At 41.5% G+C, this 25,395-nt stretch overlaps 1 protein-coding gene across 9 annotated transcripts in view; it reads right to left on the bottom strand.

The window, feature by feature from the left end:
- The window catches only part of BLNK (B cell linker), a 545,638-nt gene that overhangs the window by 12,341 nt on the left and 507,902 nt on the right, over positions 1 to 25,395 (bottom strand). For all 9 annotated transcript variants that reach the window (XM_069239783.1, XM_069239781.1, XM_069239782.1 and 6 more), the window contains 5 exons: positions 24,550 to 24,577; positions 17,210 to 17,249; positions 16,213 to 16,300; positions 13,593 to 13,624; positions 1,574 to 1,653 (listed from right to left, as the gene is read on the bottom strand). In XM_069239783.1, the coding sequence (XP_069095884.1) occupies positions 1,574 to 1,653; positions 13,593 to 13,624; positions 16,213 to 16,300; positions 17,210 to 17,249; positions 24,550 to 24,577 (268 nt within the window). The remainder of the gene's footprint in view (positions 1 to 1,573; positions 1,654 to 13,592; positions 13,625 to 16,212; positions 16,301 to 17,209; positions 17,250 to 24,549; positions 24,578 to 25,395) is intronic.

The following is a 25,395-nucleotide window of genomic DNA, read 5'->3' as shown; positions in this document are numbered from 1 at the left end:
GAAACAAGCATTTTTATGTTAAAATCGGCAGATTATGCAGCAGATGATAGACTATGCTGCAAATGCGACTAATCACTAATAATGTGATAGATGCCACAGTGCATAGTCACATAATTCCAGAGGCCCTGCCTATATTTATGGCTGAGCCAGAGTGACAGGAAGTAAAGGGCTTTGGTACCTACCTATTCATAAGCGCTGTTTGTACTATATCAAAAACTCTCAACAACCTTTTAAGTAACTTTGGGGCAGATTTAAGGAAAGTGGTGCAGCAACACTTTTCTTGTACCCCTTAGCACCCCCCTACCGCCACCATGTCTGTGCCATATTTAAAATATGGCGCACCATAACACGGGGTAGAGGGCAATAGTGTAAAAAATGTTGACGCTATTGATGTACTGTTCATGGTTAGTGCCAAAATGTTGGTGATAACCCTGAACAGTACATAGGGGCCCATTATAAATAATGGGGTGCCCCTTTTTAATGCCTGCTCTGAGCAGGCACTAAAAATGCAGCAAAAATTGGCACAAAGAAATGTTTTAGATTTCTTTGCGCCGTTTTTTGCTTCCCCGAATGGGGGAACGCCCCCCTTGCATTCATTGTGTCTGGCGCAGACATAATGTGGCACAAGAGGTTACAAAGTGTCGGATTGCATGCGTTGCGCCACTTTGTAAAGCTACTGTGGCGATTTTAGCCTCATTGGGCCACATTGGCATAAAAAAATTACGCTTGCGTGGTGCAAGGAGGCGCTAGGCCCTCTTAAATCTAAAGTGTGTATATATAGATAACATTTAAATACCTGTAACGAATCATGATTATGTGTGAACAAATGTTAATAACACTGGAAGTAAAGTAATGGAAAATAGGCGAGATAAAAATATTGCAAAATGTTACTGTGATTGTTGAATTATTTTCCGCCTTTAAAAGACAAGTGTTAAAGTAACACTGCCTTCAGAGTGGCTTGTACATTTCCGCGGTGAAAGTATCTCACCTTCTATGTATGAAAAGGAAGTTATATGAAAGAGAACACATATTTTTTGAATATCTCTGATCTGTTACCGATCTTTAACCATCATGTTGTAATCACCTATTCGTGGCACTGTGCCCCCTACTGTTCAAATCTGTCTTTTCTTCAAACCCACTACATTCATCAACTTAGTGTGTCCATCTAAAACTCTGATTTGTTTGCCTCCAAATTTTTTTTACATTTCCTCTAAGTTCCTGTTAAAATAAATATTCTTCCTGAAATGTATTCGCTATAAACTAGAAGAACACGTTTTAAGCCGCAGCAGCTTGGTTGTTCTCACGGATGTAATAGCATAATTCTCTTCCTTCTTCCAATCTTTTCTACCTTCCCGTCTGTTTCCCTGCCTACCCGTCATTCTTTCTTTTATCCCTTAATTCTTCCTTTGATTTTCTCTCTCTCTTTCCTCCTTCCCTTTCTCTTTCCTCTCTCCTTTTTTTTTCCCTCTTTCTTTTCGACAGGGAGTTGCCTGATGGATGAGGGAGAGAACACTGTACAGTTTCAGAGATGCAATTAGACGGCCCTTGTAGTCGGAGTGGCTTCAGACAGTACCTGCTCTGCTGCCGTACAGGTGGCTGAAACATTATTCCGTGCTGGTGGACAGAACTTGCGACTTGAGGGTTCCGGCGGCTCTAGGGAGGCAGAAAAGATACAAACCATGTTAAATGTGGCCCGCAGTGAGGCAACCAGGAAACACACGGCAAATGCCAACCATTTGCTCACTAATTCAATGCCCTTTATATCTTTGGTGGCGAGTACAAAAAAGTGGGGGCGCTGAGATGCAGTATGCAACGCGTTGGGGAACAGTAGCAGAGGCAGCATCGGAAGTGGGGATGGAAAAAACACTGACAGCTATATTGTAAAAATAAATAATAATAAAACATTTGCAGGGAATGAATGAGTGCAGCTAATGAACTTCTACCGTTTGGGAAGGATTTCCATTCATAAAAAAGCACTGAACAGATTTTCTTTATTAAAAGGACGTGCAGGCCTCTACCCACTTCGACTTCTGGTAAAGTCTTAACCACCCTACCATTCAGTGGCTTCCTTTGCATGTCACTGTATCTCTATTTTAACGTTCATTTTTATGGACATTTTCATATTAGGACTGGAACAATACAAACATTTACAGTTTTCCATTACACACCAGGCCGACCCCGCTTTAAACAGGAGCAGTTTCTACTTTCTGTAGTATATCACTCCTCCACCACAGCAATATCGGTTACATATTAAAAAACAAAGACAACTGCCGCATTACATCTCATTATTTTTAGATTGTGGCTTTTTCTCTATATTTTAGCCATTGACCCCGTATTCTGGAGCGATTCGGGGGCATTCCACAACTGGTATATAGGTTTCTCTAGTAGACAGCACATATCAATATTGGCTTTCCACTTTGTAACACTTGGTGGGGCTGGGAGTTCGGGCGGCGAATTGCCTTTAGTGATTGGATATGTCTCTTACCAGTTACAATTTCCAAACACAAGAGTATTTCTCCCTCTTTCGTGAACCCCTCTTCATCTACAGTGTTCAATATTGCTATTTTAGCAGCCAAATTGAAGGGGCGACCAAGAACAGTACCCATTGTGTCTTGTATGGTTTTCTAAGAGGGTTGAATAATGCTACAAATTATATGCAAAAAGTTTCTATGCTGCAATAATAAACCTCATACCCATCAGGATGGGATTTATTTTTAGACATAACAGATCCTGGGCGATAGATATATACAATGTATATTTTTTAAAAGGAATCAGGAAAAACGTGTTGATATAGCAGATTCCCATTGGGCCATTAGTGCCAGGGTCCACTTCACATTTTTAAGGGGCCTTTATAACGTTTCCATTTCTCTTTTAATTCAGGGAAGTTACGGTTGAATTATTTATTAGAGATTTAAATATGGTGGAGATATGGCCACATGCAGGTAGTGGGTTGTATTCAGGGATATCCATATTACATATCTTATATGGCATAAGTGGATGGCATATTTGTAAGCTTTCAAAAAATCTGAAGCACTTAAGACCAAACACCATTTGCATGCCCTCAAACAATTTCAAAGTATTAGATGCAATTACTTTCCCCTGAGATGATATCCCTAAGCACCCCCACCCTGTGAATAACTCATGGGGATTAACATGTGGACACTTATTACCCCACCACAGGGTTGTTTCCCCTATTAAAATCATGTTCTATTTTATTTGCTTGAATGAGGCTTTCCATGTGGCTGTGTTTTCCTATCACTTAAATAATGTACAGACGGATCACTACCCATTGCCCACATTTCCAGCCTATATGCCGTATACACAGCAGATCAGTGTATCCATTCTTAGATCACCAGTAGGTGAGTAGCTCTATAGTATGACACTGGATCAATATCAATCACAGCAAGTCCTTCATGGAATATAGATTTGCAGCATTTCTTGAAGGCCATCTGAAGAGGGCCACCACTACATATTAATGGTTTCAAATATCTCACAAGGGAGCTGAAGGTGGTGCTAATAAATAAATCAGGTAGTTATGAAGTATATATATATATATATATATATATATATATATATATAAAAATTTGCAAAAGAGACTCACCCATCTTAATCAGAGCTATTGGTTTCCATGAATGATATTGTTGACCAGTGGAAGGTATCCCTAACTAGTAAGGGTTTAATATTAGCAGCCCTGCCCAGGGTCTCATCTACATTTTGTATCCCCAGATATTTACCTTACAACACGATTTTGCAGAGCATCAAGTCTCTGTTGGAAGTTAAGAAAGTGATCTATTAGCAATCAAGTTGAAACTCTTGGCAGGGGCATCACATTCAGGGCTCATTTAACCTGTTTAGTGACAAAGTGTGGCAAGAGTTGTTCCTTTGAAACAATCATTAAACGCCATGTATTCAGGAATGCTTTAGATCAGTGGATTCTGCCCCGTTAGGAAAGCCAACATATCTTAAGTTGTTCCATCAGGATCCACCCTCTGCAGCTGCAGTTTGCTGAATCAATTCCTTAAGTGGGTGACAAAATTGACAACAATAGATGTGAACTCTTTAATCATCTTCTAGCTCTGATATCCAGCTCTCAGGTTCAGTGACCCCCTCTGCTGCATTGCAAAGGTCCTGCCTTAATAGTGCCACGTCCCATCCTACTGTGCCAATCTTGTTTCTAGAGCTGCCTTGGAGTTGTGTATGGCCAGGAGAATGAAAGATATTGATGTCTGCATGTCAAGGGGCAATCCCTTGGCCTGTCCCATGGCTGGCATGGTGTCTGGAGTGGTCAGTTTAGTATTAAGCAGCCTCATATATTTATCTACTCTGCCTTGTTTTTGAGATGAGCTTGATTTGTCCCTTGGAGTAGGCACTTGGTTGCAAAGAGTCAGTCATTTCCATTGATTATCACTACACCCAGAGCAAGTTCTGAATCCAGCTGCAGGGAAAAGACTTCTACCACAGAGTGATACACTCATTGCCCCTAATCCTGTTCTTCTAGCCCCAGAGTACTGGTGAACCTCACTGTTTATGTGACCAAGAGTGCAATGTCAGTGTCTAGGGAGCAGTGACAGGCTGCTTGCAGTGCTTGTGATGATAAAAAGGACTGAATCCCCAGCCTCTGGATCAGGGCATGTAGTGACTTCAAAGGTTGCCAGTTGCACCTGTGTTGTGGACCTGAAGTACTGAACCTGGTCGGCAGGGTCTCACCAGTGTATTATGGGCCCTTTCTTGTATGTGTTTCCAATAGGTCACAAAGTTAGGACAGCAGCTGCCAGGATCCCCTGGTATAAGGATTAGTCTGTGGGTCTGGTCATTTCAAAGCCTGTAGCCCCAAGGACACCATCTGCAAGTGAGGGCAGAGGAAGATATGGCCACTAGGCCACTTCTGCCTCCACTAGCCTCAAGGCAGAAAGAAGGTAGATATTTCTCTCCCCTGGCAAGCCATAAGATAGGCATCCCTGACCTGTTGCCACATGTGTGAAGAATTGCCGCTGGGTACCATGAACAGCCGGTGGCCCTCAGAGCTGATTTCTCCCAATAGCCGCCAAGGAGAGATGTGCTGTGCTTCTAATTTCGAGGGTGAACTAGATGATCTTTCTAGGTGGAGTTAAATACAGCTATATCATCTAACTAGGAAGCACTGTAACTCTCCAATCCTGACAGTACACTATTCACCAATCTCTAGAAGGTGGCACGGGCATTCTTCAACCCAAAGGGCACCGCTTTAAATTGGGAGTGGCCCTCAGGTATGGAGAAAGCGGGCCTCTGTTTTGCTCCTTGAGTGAGTGTGATCTGCCAATCCACTGATATCAGATTAAAGGTACTCAGATACTTAGCTTCCTCTAACTTGTCAATGAGCTCATCCACTCTGGAAATGGGGTTGGCCTGTCTTAGTGACTGCATTGAGACCCCTAAGGTCCACACAGAACCTCATCCCAGGTTTCCCCCCTTTGGGTTTGGGTTTGACACCAGCACCACTTGGCTAGCCCATGGACTTATGAAGGGCTCAGTCACACTCAGCTCCAACATCTTTGCAACCTTGGGCTTGATTGCTGGCCTTGACCTGGTCAGACAAACTGTGAATCTTACTTTTGACACACAAGATGTCACTGGTGTCTACTTCATAGTACACCACGTTGTCAGACCTGGGGTCAGAGAAACAGTCCATTAAACTGCTTCAGCAAGTGATAGCAGTCTCTTTGCTGCTGGTCTGTTCACTGCAGGAAGAGAACTACTTCTTCCACAGTTTAATCATGAGCATTATCAGTTAGGAGTTCTGGGAGAGGGTCCCCCTATTCTTCCTCACCTCTACCTGTTACCATCAAAATGGTGATGTCTGCCGTTTTGTGGTGTAGTTTCAGTCTGTTTACATGGATCAGCCTATGAGGGTTCTGTGAGTACCCAAGTCCAGCAAGTAGTCAACCTCCTCCTTTTCTAAAATGGGGTAGGGTCCAATCCACTTGGGTGCTACAGGCTCTAAGACCCACACCAGCTGTCCTGGCTGGTATTCCACCATGGAGGACGTTCGGTCATACCAGTGCTTCACAAGCTCCTGGCGGGGCACCAAATTGTTGTTTGCCGTTTTCAGCTACTCATCCATTCTGGAGTAAAGGTCAAGCACATAGTCCACTATGTCCTGCTTTGGTTTTTGAGGTGGTTCTCCCAACCCTCCTTCACCAAGCTTAGTGGACTTCTCACAGAGTGTCCAAAGAGTAGCTCAAAAGGACTGGAGCCAACTTTCTTTTGAAGGACCTCTCTGTAGGCGAACAATAGGCATGGGAGGAGAATGTTCTATCTCCACCTGAGCTTTTCAGGTAAAACCATGATCTTGGCTTTTATGGGTTTGTTGACCCTCTCAATTAAACCATTTCCTTTAGGGTGATTTGGGTGGTGAACTTGTAAGTCACACCACATTCCTCATACATTGCATTCATATAAGCGGACATGAAATTCGTACCCCTATCTGAGATGCTCCATAGGGAACCTAGCCCTGGTGAAGTTTCCAAGAAAGCTGTAGCTACTGCAAGGGCATTGCCCCTGCAAATGGACTTGCCTCATGATACTCAGTGGCATGGTCCACTGCCACCAGGATGAACCTGTTACTGAAGCTGTGAGTGGATCTACAGGACTAACAATATCTATCCTCCCCTTCTAAAATGGGGTCCCCACCACTGGTAGTGGTAGCAAGGGAGCCTTTGGTTTGCCTCCTGCCTTGCCACTGGCTTGGCAGGTCACACAGGAGCGGCAAAACTCCTGACCTTCTCAGACATCTGGGACCAGAAGAAGTGATTGACCAGTCTTTCCCAGGTCTGCCCCAGGCACCTAGCTAAGGAGATATCATGGGCCACATTAAGGAGCAACTCCCTCTACTGCTGAGGGACCACAATTTTCCAGGCTGCCCCTGGTTTGGGGTCCCTTGGCTCCATATACCTTATGGGTACCACTAGTATCCTCTTGTGCCTATTTGACAGGGAACTGTCGCAGCTCTTTTAGAGTGGGATAGGTCCTTTGTCCTACCTAAGGTTACCCCCCTACCCCCTGGAGTTCTGCAAGGTCTGGAAAGTTTCCATGACTCAGGCACCAGGCCTTCCCCTGGGAGTTGTGCTCTCTCTGGGCTTGTTAGACTTTTGGAGGCTGTGCGGCCAGCCTTCATGCCCCTCCTCTTGGCTTTAGGGACCTGGTCCATAGTTTAAGGCTCCATGATCCCTTGACTTTCGGTCCTTCTATGCTCTGGTAGTAACACACACCCATTTAGGGAAACTCAGCATTGCTGCGTGGGTCCCCCTCTCTACTTCTGCCCAAGCAGACATTTCTCAGTCATTGCCCAGCAGACACTCCAATGGGATTGCAGGGGACATAGCTACCTTCTTTGGGCCAGTAGAGCCTCCCCCCTTAAAGTCAGCCACAGCCGTAGGATGTGACCTTGTGACATTGTCAGTGGTGACAATCTCATGCACCTCTTCAGGTATGATATGGTTTGAGGAAACCAGTGTAATCATAATGATGGCAATACTAGCACCTGTATCCCTCTGAGCCTTCACCTCCACCCCACTGATTTTTGGCCACTGCCTATACTTCTCCATGCTAGGAGGCCAGTGGGCCAAAGGTTCAATGGTTACCCCACCCAGGGATGCTAAGGTGGCCTCTGTGTATTTTTGGGGATCTCTAGGGGCAACCTCACACCCAATCTCCACACAAGCCAACCCTTTGGACTGGTCACCAGTGGGTGCCTTTTTGGAGCACCCTGCATTTCCCCTCTTGAGCCCTGACTGGTCAAAGTAAAATCAAGGTGTCAAATGTCTTTCCCTGGTACCCCTTCCCCTTTACACAGGATGTGGCTTGGCAATCCTCTATTGGCTTCTTTTGGAGACTCTTTGTGGCTATCTTTCTTTTTATCCTTTTCCCCCTCTTTCCCCTGAGTGGGGACAAGACCACTTTTCTTTTGATCACTGCCCAGGGACTTTTTAGGGACCCTGGTTCTTACCCACTTATCAGCTGCCTTGCTCTGATCCCTGGGGCCGGACAGCTTAGAGTCCACCAGCTGCGGGAGCAAATTCTCTGAGTGTCAATTTGTTAAAATGTGCTCCTTGATCAACAAATTGTAGAGCCCATCAAATGTGTCCACTGTTTTGCCTTTAATCCAACCATCCAGTGACTTAATCGAGGTGTCAACAAAGTCTATCCATGTATGCTTAGTGTCTTTCCGAAGGAATTTTAGCCTCTGCCTATACTCTTCTGAAATTAACCCAAAAAGCTCAATTAGGGCTGCCTTCATGTGGGTGTGAGACTCAGCTACCTCATTCTCTAGTGTAAGTAGCCTACATCTACCAATCCTTGGCACTACCCCCCGCAGAAGTACTCCCCAGTGATATGTCCCCCCCTTCCTCATCTTAAGAGCTCTCTCATATGAGGCCAGCCACTTGTTAATGTCACCCACTGGAACATAACTAGGGACTACTCAATTGGGCAACCTTATACCAGAGGCACTCCCATCAGCACCTCCTGTTCTGCTGCCACCATCTTCTGTGGGCTCGAAGCCCAGCCTGACCCTCCTTTCTTCTAGGGCCAATTTTCTTTCAGCCAGAGCTACGTCTCTCTTCTCCAAGTCCAGGGCTGCCATGCTGTCCTGTATGAACCTCTGTGGGCCCTGGGGACTGTTCTTAGTCTTCCAAGGGGAGGATGGTTTTCATCTGCCCCTCTAGCTCCACTCAACTTTGATTTTCTTCCAATGCCTCTTCATTCCCACTACCTTGGGGTCATTCCTTCCTCAGGTGTCAAGGTACCTGGGGAGCCTCCTCCCAGGCTCTCAGGGGCTTAATCAAAGCAGATTTCTCAGCTCCCGTGATGAATTTCCTCTCTGCACAACATGCCCTCAGGTCATCCCTCTTGTATGAGGACAGATTTTCCAAGTCGAGCTCCATGTTTCCTTGTCGAAAAGTGGCTCCTGGGCTCTGCTCAAAATTTTGACTTGAACCATATAGGAACTTTGCTCCTTGTGAACGTTTTTGCACTCTTTGGAGATGGTACTCTGGGGTTCAAGAACGTCAGAAAATACTTTTTGGGAGAACACATTTCTTTTCTAGGTGCCTACCTATGTGGGTTCTCAGAGGTCTTAACTTAAAAAACGGTATGATACTGCTAAACTTAACTTATAGATCCCTCTACCAGGCACTAAAGTCGGGAAATGCGGTGTATTACATGGCGTGGTTGTGTGACCCCAACATGTAATATACTTATCAACCCCTTTATGGCCCTGAGGTCTCATTTGTCCTCAGCTCAGCCCTGGATAGCTGTGGCACTGGGCAGCGAGGCTTACACAGAGGAACACGTGTAAAGCACTTAAAGGGCACCAAAACAATTGAAGAAGAAATCAGCACTGCACTCAAGAAATCCAACACCACTTTATAAAAATAAAATAGACACTAGAATGAAAGAAATCCACCAGAGTGTTCAATAAATAAAGATTTTACAAGTAAATATAAAGCAATTTCACTCAACTCCAAACAAGCCTTTCAAAACTCAATAAATTGGACACTTAGAAACTGGTTCAAGGAAAACATAGGTAAGTGTCAATGCAGTTGGTTACAAATACTTGGGGCACCCAACTCCAGCAGGAAGCTAGTCAAGGGGACCAGAAAGGTCCACAGGAACAGTTATCTTCACAGAAGAAGCAGTCCTACAGCAGTTCCAGGCCTTTTAATCATGTTGCAATGATTTACAATGAGTTGTCTTGATGCAAGTGATAAAGTATGCTGAAGATGATTCAGCATCCTGCAGGTACTCCTCAGTCCAAAATGTGGTGCAGGAGTCCTGGTTGCAGGGTTTAGGTCCCACTACGTCTGCTCTAGTCTGGCTGAAGACCAAACACCACTGGACTACCAGTTGCAGGGTGTTTACTGTCACAACATGTAAAACTACTTTTCATGTCTGGGTCATATGCTGCACCCTGCCTTACGACTCAGTAGGCGAACCAGAGGGGTGACCTACAGAGAAGTACAAGGGACATAGTGGTTTTGCCACTACTTTTAATGTCAAAGACAGGCTAGCAGTGTGGGACTACTCTGCCAATCTGCAGTGGCAGACTGGGGGACTCGTTTTCCTTGGGGGGCCTCCAGGGTGGCACAACCAGTGCTGCAAGCCCTGGGGTACCCCTTTAACGTACATGCCGTATGTACTATATACCTCGGACTTACAGATAAGTTAGTCATTTCTAATTGAGTACAGCCAATTCAACCTACACTTTAGGGTAAGGGCACAGGCACTGAGGTCAGCAACCTGCTCTCAGAGTCGAAAAACCAGCAGCATCAGTTGAAAAGCTTGGGGTGACCATACCTAAAGAGGCATTTCCATACACACAGCAGTGGATCTGATTGTTGTATTTAAAAAGAAAACATTTTAACATATTGGTGAATTACTTCTTTAAATAGAAATCAGGCCGCAAATTCAACAGACAGAGGGCATGCATCAATTTCAAGAATCTGTCTAAACACTAGTTTACAGGAATCTTGCAGTTTCTGAAAAGCTGTTGGCTCCCCATGGAAGATGGCAGCCAGTAAAATAAATTCATGACTCGTACAGAGGTCCTGAAAAAACATTTAAACTGGTTCCTTCAATAAAAAAATACAACAAAAGTATTGCATTCTCTAGAATATACATGTTTAAGATAATTAAATGTGTTATTACAGTGTACATTTTAGGTGTAAAGTAGTCTCTCATGCATTCCAGAGCAAGCATTCCCATGGTGGTTTAACAATAAACCAAACAGCCAACAGGAGGAGGTGAGGGAGTACTGCTATTGTGAGGGTAGAGGGGTGGCAGAGCCCCTCTCTACACACATGTCAGAGGAATGCTAACAACATGTTAAGCAGACAGTTGTTATGTCAAGCCAAATCAGAAAATCTGATTATTAGAAAGAATGTCTGTACTAAGCTTCTAATAGATCTTTTAATATAGCTTGTTGTGGATTTCACACCCAAGGAAATGCTGGAATACATTTAATACCATGATTAAATGTGTGATTGAAATAGACCTCTTCAGTAAATTCCATTAGAACAAGCACGTTATAACCCTGCAGAAAGGGTTAATACCAGGGAAATTATACCTGAGTGAGTATTTATATGTCTGTACATGTCTATCATCACGTAGTATCAGAAATGCTGAACATTACAAACATTAACATAATAATAACTGCAAAGTGCTGAATAAGCCTTGGTACACGACAAAAACAGCAATTAATAGCAGACATCTGAATATAGTACACCACAAAGGGCCAGGGCCATAAATTGCATTTGGTAGTATGTAAAGTAGTACTACAGTAGGACTACTTAATTACTAAAAAATGTAATTCACACACCTATTTTGGAAAGCTCCACCTCCCATGCTCCTATCTATTCTATGGAACATGCTTCTACTACTTAGTAGTGAATGTGGGAGGGTTCAAGGGGAGTGGCTCTAAAATGGGTATACTTACTACTAAATGGAAGGTGATTGGGGAGGAGTAAGAAGGGGTTGGGTTCAGGGAGGGCTAAGGAGAGGTTTAGGTAGAGACAGGCACTCTGCAACAGAAGAATAAGCCCATTGTTATTCACAAACTGCACTTCTAAAGTTCCTATTGGAACAAAAGGATCAAAAAAGTAGTAGAAACACTCCAGCTCAGACCTGGGTTAAATCCTTCCCCATATTTAATTCAAAATAAAGTTAATAGTACTGTAGAGTTGCTAATATACTCTACACTTAAAATAAATAAATACATTAATATAAATTAAACTTAAACATAAACATTTTTATTTTAATAAACTTTTTTAATGTTCTTTAAGGTTTACCACAGGGAGATCACCACCCCTGTGGTGGAGAACACCTATGCATGAAAAGTTACTAGTAGTAAATTTACACTTGGCAATGGTAAATAGCCAAAAGCAGTACATTTACTTGAGGTTAAGAGTAAATTTACACATGTAGATTTAGTCGTGTAAATTTACCTTTGTGAATACGCCACAATGTATCTACAATAGATCATTCTTGCAAACACATGCCTCTTAGCTTGATGTATGCAGGAAAGAAATACATATTTGTTCTCTTAATTTGATCTGTGGTGATTATTAACCTCCATGACTTTCACGTTTCAAGAGATGGATTTTTAGTGTTGCTTTATATTTCTGGTGGGTTGCTTTGACCCTGGAATTCAGCGTGAGAGACTTATAAAAAGGCTTATGAAGCATATTGATCACGGAGGGAGGTTAGAATTTCTATGTCAACCCTCTCAGTAAAGCTGCATGGAACCACTTTTCCTGGGGAGAAATGTGCACTTGTTACACATATGCAGATTCAGTTTGCCCTGCAGTTTTTTACTGGGAGGTTAGCTGTACATAACAGTAAGTTGCCAGCGGTTTACTCACATCTCAGTTAAAATGTATCTTGACACATTTGCACCCATTTTAAATGATGCAAATTTGTCAATATTAAGCGCTGAGGTGGTACCCATAGGCTCATTTTTAAATCTCTGCACTGTCATGTATTTAGTAACCCATATTTTGCAACATGAACCAATGGAAAATTTGGGCCTTCTACCTTGTAATTCAAATGTGGAAATGCATCCACTAAAACACTTTCAAAAGGGCCACATTGGGTTTTCATTGCAACAACGATCAACATAGTTGAGCCATGAGGTGACAACACATCTGCATACCATAGCGTAACATAACATAACATAACATAATGTAACGTAACGTAACATATAACATAACATAACATAACATAACAACATATAAATCAATGGCTCTGGAAACTGTTTCCTGGGGGCAGTATTCTCCAAAGCTAGCCATTTTGGGCCCAATTTACGAAGTGTTCCACATGCTTCACTGGCCCATCAGTGCTCAAATGATTGAATTTGCATTCAGAAATCTCAAACAATGATTCATATAATTATGATTTACTGATTTTCCTGACCACAAGTCCACTTATGTTTTGGGCAAATCTGCAAATAAGGTGTATTTACTGCAGTCATGAGTTTAGGATTGTATTGCAGCATTATGTTTTATAATTTGTTTTATAGAGATTTCCATTTATCTTGCGAGGTCTAAGGCAAATTCGGTTAGGGGCTTAGACAATATGGGCCTACTCAGGGGGAAGGCTCTGGGCAGAGTAATTGAAAAGCAGTGACCACGCACAAAGTTGTAAGTTTCTTTGCATTTACAAACTTTCTAAATTGCTTTTCAAAACCATTTTGTACTGTTGCATGTAGTCAAATTTAATGGCGGATAAAGAGTGCAAACCGGCTGTGAAAACACCGATTACTCTCATATTTGAAAAAGGTATTGTGTAAAGCATTTCTTCACTTGGAAATATTTTTTTAAGTAGAACAAAAAAATAGAAAAATAGCAAATGCAGATTTCTACCACTAATTTTTCCGACGATTGTGAGCACTGCAGGCAACCCAAAAAGGGTGGAGTTAGATTAGCCATGGAAATCTAGTTTTGGAACGATATCTAGCGATACCTGTGTGGTTGTTTGTGAATGCCCAAATTTGCTAAGAAATGCAAATACATTAATTTACCTGTTTTAATGAAAGAGCTGAAATAATAGGATGAACTTACTTGGAAGAATACTTGCTTTTGGAGGACCTTGCCTGAAAAAAGAGAAACTCTGTCAAATATTATATTTTATCGGGTTGAATGATGAATTGAGTGTCAAAAGGAGACACGGCTTCTGTATCTTTTAACAATTTTACAGGAAGTATCTAGTCAGCTATTTAATTTAAAAAGAAGTGCATTAAAATTTTATGGCAACCTTTATTAATCTAGTTTCAAAGAAGACAAACAGAAACCTGACATTTATAATCATTCAGATAAGCACAAGCTCTGGTTCAGCTGCCACAATTTTTTTTGTATCAAACCAGCAGCACTCAGCAACGGAATAGATTTGTAAAATGTAGTGCAAGCAGTGCTTAATTTGTGCTTATTGTTTCCGGTGCTGAGCACCAGCACTTATTTTTGAGGGCCGGGGCTTATTCTTTTGCCTCAAGCATTTACTGCGAGCAAAAGACACAAATGGGAAAGACGGAGGAAGAGGAAAACGAAAAAGCGTCCCAATGGGAGAAAGCAGAAAGCTGCTAGAGTGAGCTAAAGGGGCAGGGAGTGGCTCTTAATGGATTAAAGAGGCTCGAGATGGCTTCAGGATTACACTGCCTCAGTATCCTGTGCTCGTATATATAAATGCAGCAGCCGCATGTTTAAGAGGAAGGCTTTGGGCACCAGCACCTTTTAGTTTACAAATTAAGCACTGAGTGCAAGTTGACCTTAAAAATCAGTGAGAGTTGCAATTGCCAAATCACAAGAAAGATTATTCCATGGGGCAAACCTTCACTTTGTAATAATCCTTTGCCATAATGGGTGACCACCCAGTTTTTCCATTGTATTGTGACTGAGCAGGCGAACTTTTGAGGAGTCTCAATGTGCTCTTACATACCAGCCATCTTAATCAAATAAGACAAGAGCCTCCTATTCATTAAGGCATGCCATGCCTTTGATAGTACCACCAATGTGCAGGACAGGGATCTGAATTTTAGGTTGAGTGTTTGCTATTTCTTTTACCTAATAAAAAATTACTTCCATATAGCTTTCTCTAAATAAGCAACTAATCATATCAAACGCAGATTGTATCCCTAAAAAGGAAATTTGACATTACAGAAGAATGGAGGGCGATCATTATTTCAAATCACACAGCTCTTTGACCTAGTCGCTCCGCCAAAAACAGCACAATGAGACTGTAACAAATCCAAATCATGTATCATTTGTATGATTCTTGCATTTCATTAGATTTTACTAGACTTATAATTTCCCCAAAATCTAAACATTCATAACAGATAGTTAAGGAACGTGACTGCGTTAGCAAACAGCGAATATTCAGTGGTCCAGACATGGATTTTGCAGGGTATGTTCTGAAATTCTGATATTCCGAAATGTTCCACAAACATTGATCAAGACTCACTAAGAAACAGCAACCCCACAGTATAAGGAAATTAGGAGTGTGACGAATGAGAGACAGACAGAGACATGCTTAGTTGTATCTATCTCTGGCATACAAGACTGTCCTTTTTATCCCTATAATAAATCCACTGCCCACAAGTTCAAAAGGTGAGCAGCTTCGTCTACTACAGGACATATCGAAGGAGGTGCCCCAGCCTAAGAAGATTCTATAAAATAATTGTCTGAACAACCTCCCAGGGATAACTGAGCCGTTGTTTGTTGTTGGTGCATGCATCCTTCTGTGGAGTATGCCTCTTGAGCAAGGAAAGGTCATGACCTGTAAGGTCCTGAAACAAATAAACTCTGCCACACATCGAAATTTAACTGTTGATTAGTGGGTGGACTTTCAGACGATTGTCTAGCTTAAAGAAATCTTCAAAAGATATTCTTAAATTAATTGTATTAGCCAGAAATGGTCTTTAACATTTAGGTCCTGATTACAACCTTGGCGGATGGGATACTCAGTCACAAATATGACAGATATCCCGAACACTGTATTACAAGTTCCATTATATCCTATTGAACTTGTAAAATGGCGGGCGGGATATCCGTCACGTTTGTGATGGAGTATCCCATCCACCAAGGCTGTAATAAGGCCCCTAGTATGCAAGCTGAAAACCATGCAACATTATAACTTAGAGATAACAATTCTTCACCCCACTTCCACTGGCCCCTTTGGGGATGGAGCCCTCTAGTGACTATACTTGGTGCTCAGGTGTCCTCTAGTGGACATTTTCATTAAACAGCTATTTTCTTTTGCTAACCTTTTATGTCCTTGCCATTAAGCAGACAAGTAAAAGAGATTGAATGTTGAAATATTGACTATAGAAATATTATGCAACCAACCATCATGGCCAAAATATTGAGGCTCAAAATATCGAAAATCATATAGGTAAGTATAGGTTTACTATTCGTAATTCCAAATCTATGTACCTATGTACATACATATATATAATTTGTAGTCTGTCTGCTTTACGTATTACGCTTTTAATCTCATAGATATATCTATGAAAGTTTGCTGATGCCAACGTATCAAATGGGGTAACAGTTTTTGTCCTTAGTGATTCTTCTGATTAGTCAATGTTCATACTCACTCACAACTCACATGTAGAAAATCTCCACATATCCTGCCTGTCAGCATCCCTTCAATGGAAAACACAACTGATCAAATGTAAACAAAAACAATTACTTCAAGTTTACAGCTGATGTTTGTTGAAGTGCAAGAGCCTCTGATGCTGAGCTGGAACCTTTACGCCTCTCAACAGGTGTTGGCTTATCTAAAAAAAAACATATACATTAAGGTTTGTCATTACCCAGGTAGGGTGGGCACTCACATCGACTTCCATAAATTAGAGTGCCGAATACTGGAACATTCGAACAACAAGAGGGTGACTGGGGCATTCCTGACATTGCACACACACACACAAAACCCTTGAATCATTCATCAGACATAATTATCTTATTCTGGCATTTTTTTAGATTTGCCAATTTTTTCACATTCCTCATCCCAAGGATTATTGCTTTAGGCCGATTGATAAAAGAGGACATCTTGTGATAAAACACTCATTCTCCTTCCATGGGGAATGGTTCACCCACCCTTAGGTATTACCGTCTGTTTGCAAAATATTTAAAATACATGAGGCCACCTTTCGTTCTTTGAAATGCACAGTCCATGCGTAACGTGAACATGATAAAGTAATAAGGCCCAGAGATGGTGCCTAGTCTGTTAACTTTGACAGTGGTGTCCTACAGTGATTTTTTAAAGTACACAGGGATTCTTGGTAAAATAATGTGAGCATGAGAAATATGCATTTAATTTAATTTATTGCCAAACCCATGGTTGAGAAAAACAATGTTAAAATTCATTACTAGAATTCAGACGTTTTCTTTCTCAATCAATTCCATTGTTGTTGAGATTTTGAATGCTGCACTTAATTTACTATTTTGAGTAGAGAATTTGTAAAGAAAACACAAATACAATCTCTTTATCAAAAGAAGGATTTTTTTTTTTTTAAAGTAAACATTTTAGAATATTTTTTCTATGTGGATTATTTACACCATTAATCACTTTTTACTTCATCATCAAAAAGCAGACGTATTAAAGATGTTACTTTGTGTGCATACTTTGAAACAAGTATGCATGCAAAACATGTTTTTTGGATTTTTTGTAAATGCAATCTTATTACCTTCCTTAGACACTGTTTCTCTCAATGGCACTGGTAAATTCTGAAATTGAATAGAAAGTTGTTATCTATTTATTAGTAAAACGTTTTCAACTGCAGGGCTTCGCAGAAACGACAAAGACACGAATAATGTTTCTTTAGAAAAGCAGGCAGCATTGGAAAATATTTAGCACATAATGTAATTTATAATAAAAGGTTACGACATATATAGAGTATAGCCTGTAAGTAGTGCAAATAATTTTCTATTTTTCGCAGTGAGACACCTTAACTGGGATATATATGCCCAGACACAGAACCCTTGCTCTTTGTTCCAAAGTACTCAAGCTGTACCTGAGTGATGGGATCCAATGAGACCCAAACCGATATGATTTTGCCTTTGTTTTAGTTCAGATGAAACGTTGTTTGGCAGTTCCAGCTTGGCTGCAGTTACCGGAGTAGAAGAGGCGGTTTTGTATTAGGTTGGCCCCTGTCTATAGTGGCAGTGTGAGAAAATAAATGATGGACTGGAATGCAGCCTGGAGTAATTAGAAGTGGCAGAGATAAATTCTATCACTCCATCAATCACTCTTTTGATTTTTGCTCAGCGAATTGATGAGACACCATTGTATTTGTTTTAATAATATTTTAATTAGTTTTAACAAGTAATTTGCATCTCTCACAAAACAAAACAAATTGCACAGACAGTCAGCACAACCAGGCGGTCACATATTATAGCATGGCGGTACATAGGCAGCATATGACAGTAAAAAATAACATAACCGAAAGCATATCACCCTGTGACAACAAGAGTGAAGTCGGCAATAGCATTCGCTCCCCCCCATCTCTCCATTAGAGGTAGAGTCCTGTAGCGCAGCAGCACCAGTCCCAGCTCGGTGAAGACATGGATGAGAGGGTTCTCAAATGTCTCTGAATCTTGTTGCAGGTCGCTGCTCCTCCGCATATTGCTCCGCTATATCACAGCCATATGTTACTGCTAAGAAGCCAATCCGCTACCATGTTTTTTTTTAGTATTCCTCAAGACCATAACCACCCGTCTCTTGGCTAGAACCAGCAGTATGGACATAAGATGCCTGTATTTCAGGTATAACATGTGGCGTGTTCCTTAGGAAGCATCTACCGGGGAGGGGACAATTTCCATGTCTACAATTTTTCTGAGTAGATGTAATACATCTAGCCAGAAATGGTGCACGCCTATAAAATTCCAGGATAAATGCAAAAAGTCCACAGTTTCCAAATGGCAGTGCTTGCATGCACTAAGTTCCACGCCCCCAAATATGACTAATCGTGTAGGTTGTAATAATATTGATGGAGACATTTAAAGTGTATCAGTTTTTGCTTATAATTGACAGGGGTGTCCTTGATCTGTGCACAGTGGTTAAATGAAGCTTGAGCCCACCTCCCCCCCCTTGCAAAGTACACGGATGGGTCGACCGACCCAGTCAAGAGCTCTTGTACACAGTGCTGGCTGTGCTGAGGGGAGCCCAGAGATCGAGGCTCCCCCCGCACCGTGGGGGCTGCGGGGGCTAATGTTACACTACCGCCTGTGCACAGCAATAGGTCCATGATTTATCAGAAAGTGTACAACCGAAAGTGGTTTCCCAATGCAGCCTGGCTTCTCTCATGGGGTCAGCGGCCAAAAGGATAACACAGAAGAAGGAAATGGAATGTCCCTCATCCTACCGCAGGATGTACGCAGTGAGGAGCAGCATTTCAACAGGTTCTGCAGCGTAAGTAGGGAAGTCAGCCTTAACAGCAGACTGTAGTCTATGGTAGGTTAAGTTCACAAGGGCAGAGTCATCTCCTTCGTTCAAAAAACTAATTAAGTATAAGAAGCTGCCATTCTAGAAGATATCCCCTAGTGTTGACAAGCTAACTTTTCATATCAAAGATTTCAATGCACGTTCACATCTTGGGGCAACAACATGTTATCTTTAAGAGGGGTACCTGGAGAATAGGGGCACTCCAGTCCGGGTTTCCCTGTCAAACGCCACCAAGCCCAGCATGTATTTGCCAACATTTGTATTTTTATGATTAAGGTTGGGGGCACATGGACCATATTTAAGCTCTGATAATGTACTTATTTGTGATCATTTAAAAGGCCAAGTCCACAGTGTGTGTGGTTGTGGTGAACTGCCACTGTTGCCTTAATTTATGTCTATTTTATAAAGTATTCTGGAAAGAATGGCCATGACTTATTTTTAGGAATGAGGCACACTTAGGGCCTTATTACCAGTTTGGCAGTCGGATGAGCTGACCGCCAAGCTTGTGGGGATGAGGTGGCCGTCAACCCAGCTGCCTCACCCCCATCGTATTATGATGCCCCCACCGGGCTGACTGACAGGAACATAGTATTACAGCGTTACCCCCCTTCAGCCTGGCAGGAACAGTGCTACGGTATTGGTATTGGCTCCATTGAGGGAGCCGAGGCCAATACCATAGCACTACAGCACCTTTGGAATGCGCAAGGTGTGCAAAGCAGACACTGTGCATGGGCAGTTTAGGGGCCCCTCTGTGGCCCCTAGCACTGTGTTTCCTCCAGCCTTTCCATAGCAGGGCCCTCGCCGCGTGAAGGCTGGTGGAAACAGGATTTGTGATCAGCATGGCGGCTCGGAGTTCAGCGCTGCCGTGGCTGACAATGATTCCGACTGTATTAGCCTGTCAGGAACCATGTTCCTGGCGGTGATGGCGGTCCCCTGGTGGTCTGACCTCCAGGGTCGAAATGTGGCATGTGGCAGTCTGACCGCCACCACGTGTTTTGTGGTCCTCGGACAACAGGACTCGTAATAAAGCCCTTAGTATTATATTATGCATTGTACAAAACAATATTGTGTGGTGCAGTTTTTATAGAGAGTGTGGGCTTAAAGACCAGGGTTAAGCTCTAGTAAGAGTTATTTTATGCTCTTCTAAAATGTGTTTGTAGTAATAGAGTACCTGGACGTTATTAAAGAATTACATTTCCAGTTGTTTTTAGATTGTAGCTGCTTTTCAAAGCTGTGTTTGTTTGGATGACAAACATTTACCTTTTTATTTTGCTTTGTATTTTTCTTTGCTCTAGATTTAGTTATTTTATTGAACATTTACTAATGGATTGGATTTTTTTTTCTCTTTTGTATTAAAATGATATGCCATCAGAGACCCTATATCAGTTGTCAAATGTGTGCATGAAGAGTCTGGAAACCTAATTCTCTGTCAGCCAACTTTCCTACAGTGACCTAGTTCTCTATTCTGTTTCAGTTTGTATGGGTACAGCTGATCGATGGTCACAAGAGCCACAGAGCTGTTGTTTTCAATTTTCAAATACTGCATGATTCAACACCATGCTACAATAAGTAACTGCAATAGTTTATGAAGTAGGCAAATGCCAATGTGTTATTCTTACATTTGATCAACCCTTGCATCTTACGTTAATGACAACATGAGGAAAGTATAATGTCTGGCTAAACAGATCTTCAGCATTAAAAGAATGTACACAGAAATGAATTTCTTCAGCATTCATGTCCTAATGAATGACAGTCGCTCCATAAGTCTGATTGTTGTTGTTTCTTGACTTGCAAGTATCATGATTTACATAATTAGATTCCATGTTCAACCATGAGACTGTTCACTGTTAGTGCAGAATATAGAGAGGGCCATAAAAAACACAGCACTGCATCCTAGGTACACAACTGACCACTATACACTACATCCTTGGGCACCAGGCCACCACCATCCTCTTTGACTTGTTGGTGCCTGCCAAAGCTCCACAACTGATGGAGCTCCACTGGCTCCCTATTCACAAATGAGCACAATTCAAACTCATCAAGCACACTTTCAAGTCACTACATAACACTGCCCAGCATACCTCAACAGTTGAATCTGCTTTCACAAACCTTCCAGACACCCCTGCTCATACGGACACCTACTTGCACAAATCCGACACATACAAATAACAGATCTTCTCCTACATCGCTCCTAAGGCATGGAATGGCCCACAGCTGCACATAATAGCCTCATCCTCACTTCTTGAATTCGACTAGAAGCTAAAGACCTGGCTTTTTGAGTAGTCCCACTAGTCCTGAGTGTGGCTAAACTCACACCTGCTCAGTGCCAGGATACCCTCCCAGGTGATAGTGCGCTCTAAAAAATCTGCCTAACATACCACAACACGACAAGCTGCGTCTCATCTGCCTCACTATGCGGATATAAATGAACTAACTCTTGTGTGGTCAGAAGCCCTTGTCAATAAGCGTCCATTCCACTCAATGATTAATCGAAGAATGGCCCTGCAGTGTGGAGTTCCAGGATTACGCTCCTCCTATTGAAACCTACCCCTGCTTGCCTGGGCTGGTCCAGTCTTCAAGGTTCACCTTGTATTTGTAGAACTGTATAAAGGTGTGGTGGGTAAGATTTTGTGAGTGGTTGGGAGACGGGTGGGGTGAGAGGCAATTTCTGGGTGTAACAGCCTCCACTTCACAGGCCTGCTTGACAGCAGTTGAGTCATGAAGGTCTTATGATAGGTTAGAGCTCAATGGAAGTAAAACATAGTATATGCTGCCATTTCATGAAGCTCCATAGTGGTTGTTTCCTTTTGACTTCCTGCTTTAGGACACACCTCCATCTCTTTTTCAATTATAATGAACTTCACTTTCAATTTTGGTTCACAGCTATCTGTGCTCCAATTGGTCAAGGATATGTTCTAAGGTGCCTTTTATCAGCTTTGAATCTTTGAGAGAACTTTAAATCTTTTAATTTGCTCCCACAAGGGGAATACAGTACAACATTTGTCTTCTACCTCTATTGAATTGAAAGTGTTAAATGTAAATTTTGCCATATAAATTCACACTCCGGAATCAAGACTTGGCAGAATAGTTGCATGCAGTAAGTGCATTTGTGGGTTCAAATTTCTGTAAATATGATCTATTGCCTCCAATTGGAAATTTTGCATTAAAGGCAGGAATATGAGCTTTTCTCTGTGGAGCCTCTAACAGATGTAGGTGATAGCCCACATTGTCATACATTTATTTAAAACACACCTAAAGGTGAAAGGTGTTTCTCCACAAAGGATAAAATCCCTTTGGAGAACCCAAAAAAGGATTCATTTGGAGCAGGTGCCTCTACCACCAACTACCAGTAGCTGACTCCTTAAGAGTAGCTCACAGCAAGGGCACATTTTCCATTTGAAGCTAAGGGAAGGCTGTGTTTATTTTACAATATTATCTTCAGGCCGCAGATAGCAGGGCCTGATAATGAGCAGCACTGGGTCAGATTTATGGCCTGAGGGCACAGAGGTGAAGAACTGCAGCACTGAGGTTTTTAAATTTTAAATAAAAGTCCAAGTCTACTAGTGTAAGATAAAAATGATGTTTCTGAATGCTTTAAAATGGGAGAACATCAAAATGAAGCATTAAGTTAATGATTATTTTAACTCTTCGTTTTATTTTTCTCCCATTTCAAAGTGTAACATTTACAAACAGCAGAGCTCTTGCTCCCAGTGACCAGTAGACAATGTGCCATATATATAGTTGAAAAATACTGTCATTTTTTAAATGGGAGAAATTTAAAGTGAAGAAAAATATTTGTATGAAACAGTGAGTCAGTTATGTCTTAATATTTTGTGAAGCATGTATTGTCATTCTAAATTCTTCCCATTTAAATAAATGTCTGTATTTTTCTGTTATAAATATGGCACCAAGTCTACAGGCCACTGGGTGCAAAATGCCTGCTGAATGTAAATGTGACACTTTGAAATCGGAGAAAATATAAATGATGAATTTTATGGAATGTACTTAAACTTAAAGTTAACTCTTCAATTTAAATTTCTCCCATTTTGAAGTGTTGCATTTACTTACAGCAGGCATCTTGCTCCAAGTGACTGGTAGACACAGTGTCATATTTATTACTTAAGAATTAAGCCATTTTTTTAGATAGGAAGAACTTAAAGTGCGGAAAACATTCCATATTATAAATATTTTTGCAGAACATTATTATGCACTTTGAATTTCTCCCATTTAAAAAAAATGGTTGTATGTTTGTGTTATATATGTAACAGTTTCACATATGGGGAAAGGTATGTACTGTGCCACAAGTACAAATGACACAGGCTCTCTTTAACCCATACACATATATCCCATTCATACGCACACAAGACCATGCTCTCACTGGCACACATGGCAGCCCTGTCATAGCTCTCCTAGTCAAAAAATATTTTGTTCAAACCATAGTGTCTGGCTGTATAGACATTACGTTTAAAATCAATAAAGTTGGGCCTAGGGGGTATCTGGTAACACTGCATGCCTGCCTTCGCCTTCAATAGCTCACAATGATTTTCACTCAATCAATCAATCAATAAATCAATGAATCTGAATTTGTATAACATGACTAATCACCCATGAGGGTATCCAGGTGCTGAAAGTGCTGCTGTAGGGGCTTCTTTTGAGGTCTTGAGTCTTTTTCTCAATTCCAACGAGGTCCGGAGATGAAGAGGGAGGGCATTCCAGGATTTGGCAATGAGGAAGGAGAAGGAGCGTTTTCACTGTTGCTGTAGGAGAAGTGGGAAGTGAGAGGGAGGCAAAGTGCAGGTGTCTGGAGGGGAGGTAGAAGTTCAGTAGGTAGTTGATATAGGCTGGTCTCTGGTTGTGGAGGATCTTGAAGGTGTGGATCAGCATCTTTACCTGGCATCTCTTCTGAATGGTGAACCAGAGGAGCTTCTTGAGGTGAGGGGAGATGTGGGTCCATTTAGGGAAGTCTGGAATGAGTCTGGCTGCTGAGATCTATATAGTTTACATTCTCTTGAGAAGGAGCAAGGTGATTCCTAGGTATCACTGATGAGAAGTAGCTCTCACCACAGAAAAGGTTAGAGACCCCTGATTTAGAGGTTGGCAGATTTAAAGTGAAGCTCTTAATGAGGCCTCTATTGCTGATCAAAAGTGTCACCCATACCCTCACAGATATGTGAGTGCACGTAACTAAACATCTAACATCACATGAGTGCGAGACAACCTCAAAATAAAGCTAGGAACACATGAGGTGCTTTTATTTAACTTGCAGTTAAGTACTTCAGAGTTTTTGCATCACTTGTATTCCTGTCAAAAATGGTTACACTCATAATATATTGCTTAATATGTGTAAAGTAATTAATTTATTTAAGGAGGGTGTATTTATGATCTTATATTTATTAAATTTCCTTGTATGCCCTTCCACCTGTGTAGTATGGATTAAAACCTAAATAGTGCAGTTAACGAAGTTGTGATTTTTAAGGTCAACATTCAGGAAAAATGATTGGTTATTCAAAATCTACCCTAGGATTTAAGACTCACATGTTAACACATTGTTTTCATGATATATACATTTTGTTAATAACTTACTTGTTTTGATATATTAAGTGCTTTCATTCTGAAAAATTAAAACAAATGTAATTAGCCACATTTGTGATCATTAACTGCAGCTAATATAAAAGCTAAAGGAATGCAACAAATCTAGATTAGACAAGTAAGACAGAGATAGTCTCCGAGTTTATTTGCTCTATTACATTTACTACAGGATGTTTTTATCAGCAGAGCCTTGCAGATGCGCTCATGCTTCACTATCAAGACACAGACTACTGGAGCTTGTATGATACATAAACCCATTTGCGTAACAGATAATTTAGTCATGTGTATATGCAGCATATGTAAGTGAGGAAAGTGGGAACATTTAGGTATAGAAAGGAAGGGCTGGTGAAGGACTATGAGTCTAAATGTCAATATGGTAAGTAACTTTTACTTAATTGTATGTATTCTACCTTTTCTTTTCTAGTGGTGGGAGGTTTTAACAGGCTACAAGAGGCCTATTCCACATCCAAAGATGTTCTCAAGTATTGCCTGAGCCAGCCGAGTATCAATTCTAGAGCATGCACACAATGATACTGTTTGGAGAAAGTCTTGGACAAAGCCCATATTTCAGCATTACAGATTGTATCAATCATAACAAGCTTTTAATAAGCTACAAACACCACCTTGGATCTAACAGCATATGTGTGTATCTCCACAGGAGCAGTGATTCCCTTTGCACAGTAACATTCCAAGATGAATGAAGCAACTCATATAGTGATGGATATCCTAGATACTCATTGACAACCTGTCTCCTAATCTTAATTTACTAGACCAGTGGTTCCCAGCCTTTTGACTTCTGAGGACACCCACTTTATCATTATTGGAACTCGGGACCCCCAC

Source organism: Pleurodeles waltl, chromosome 6, assembly GCF_031143425.1.
Source record: "Pleurodeles waltl isolate 20211129_DDA chromosome 6, aPleWal1.hap1.20221129, whole genome shotgun sequence".
In the NCBI taxonomy this organism is placed as follows: Eukaryota; Metazoa; Chordata; class Amphibia; order Caudata; family Salamandridae; genus Pleurodeles; species Pleurodeles waltl.
Note: the sequence above shows the minus strand (reverse complement) of the source record. Positions and strands in the feature narration are given on the sequence as shown.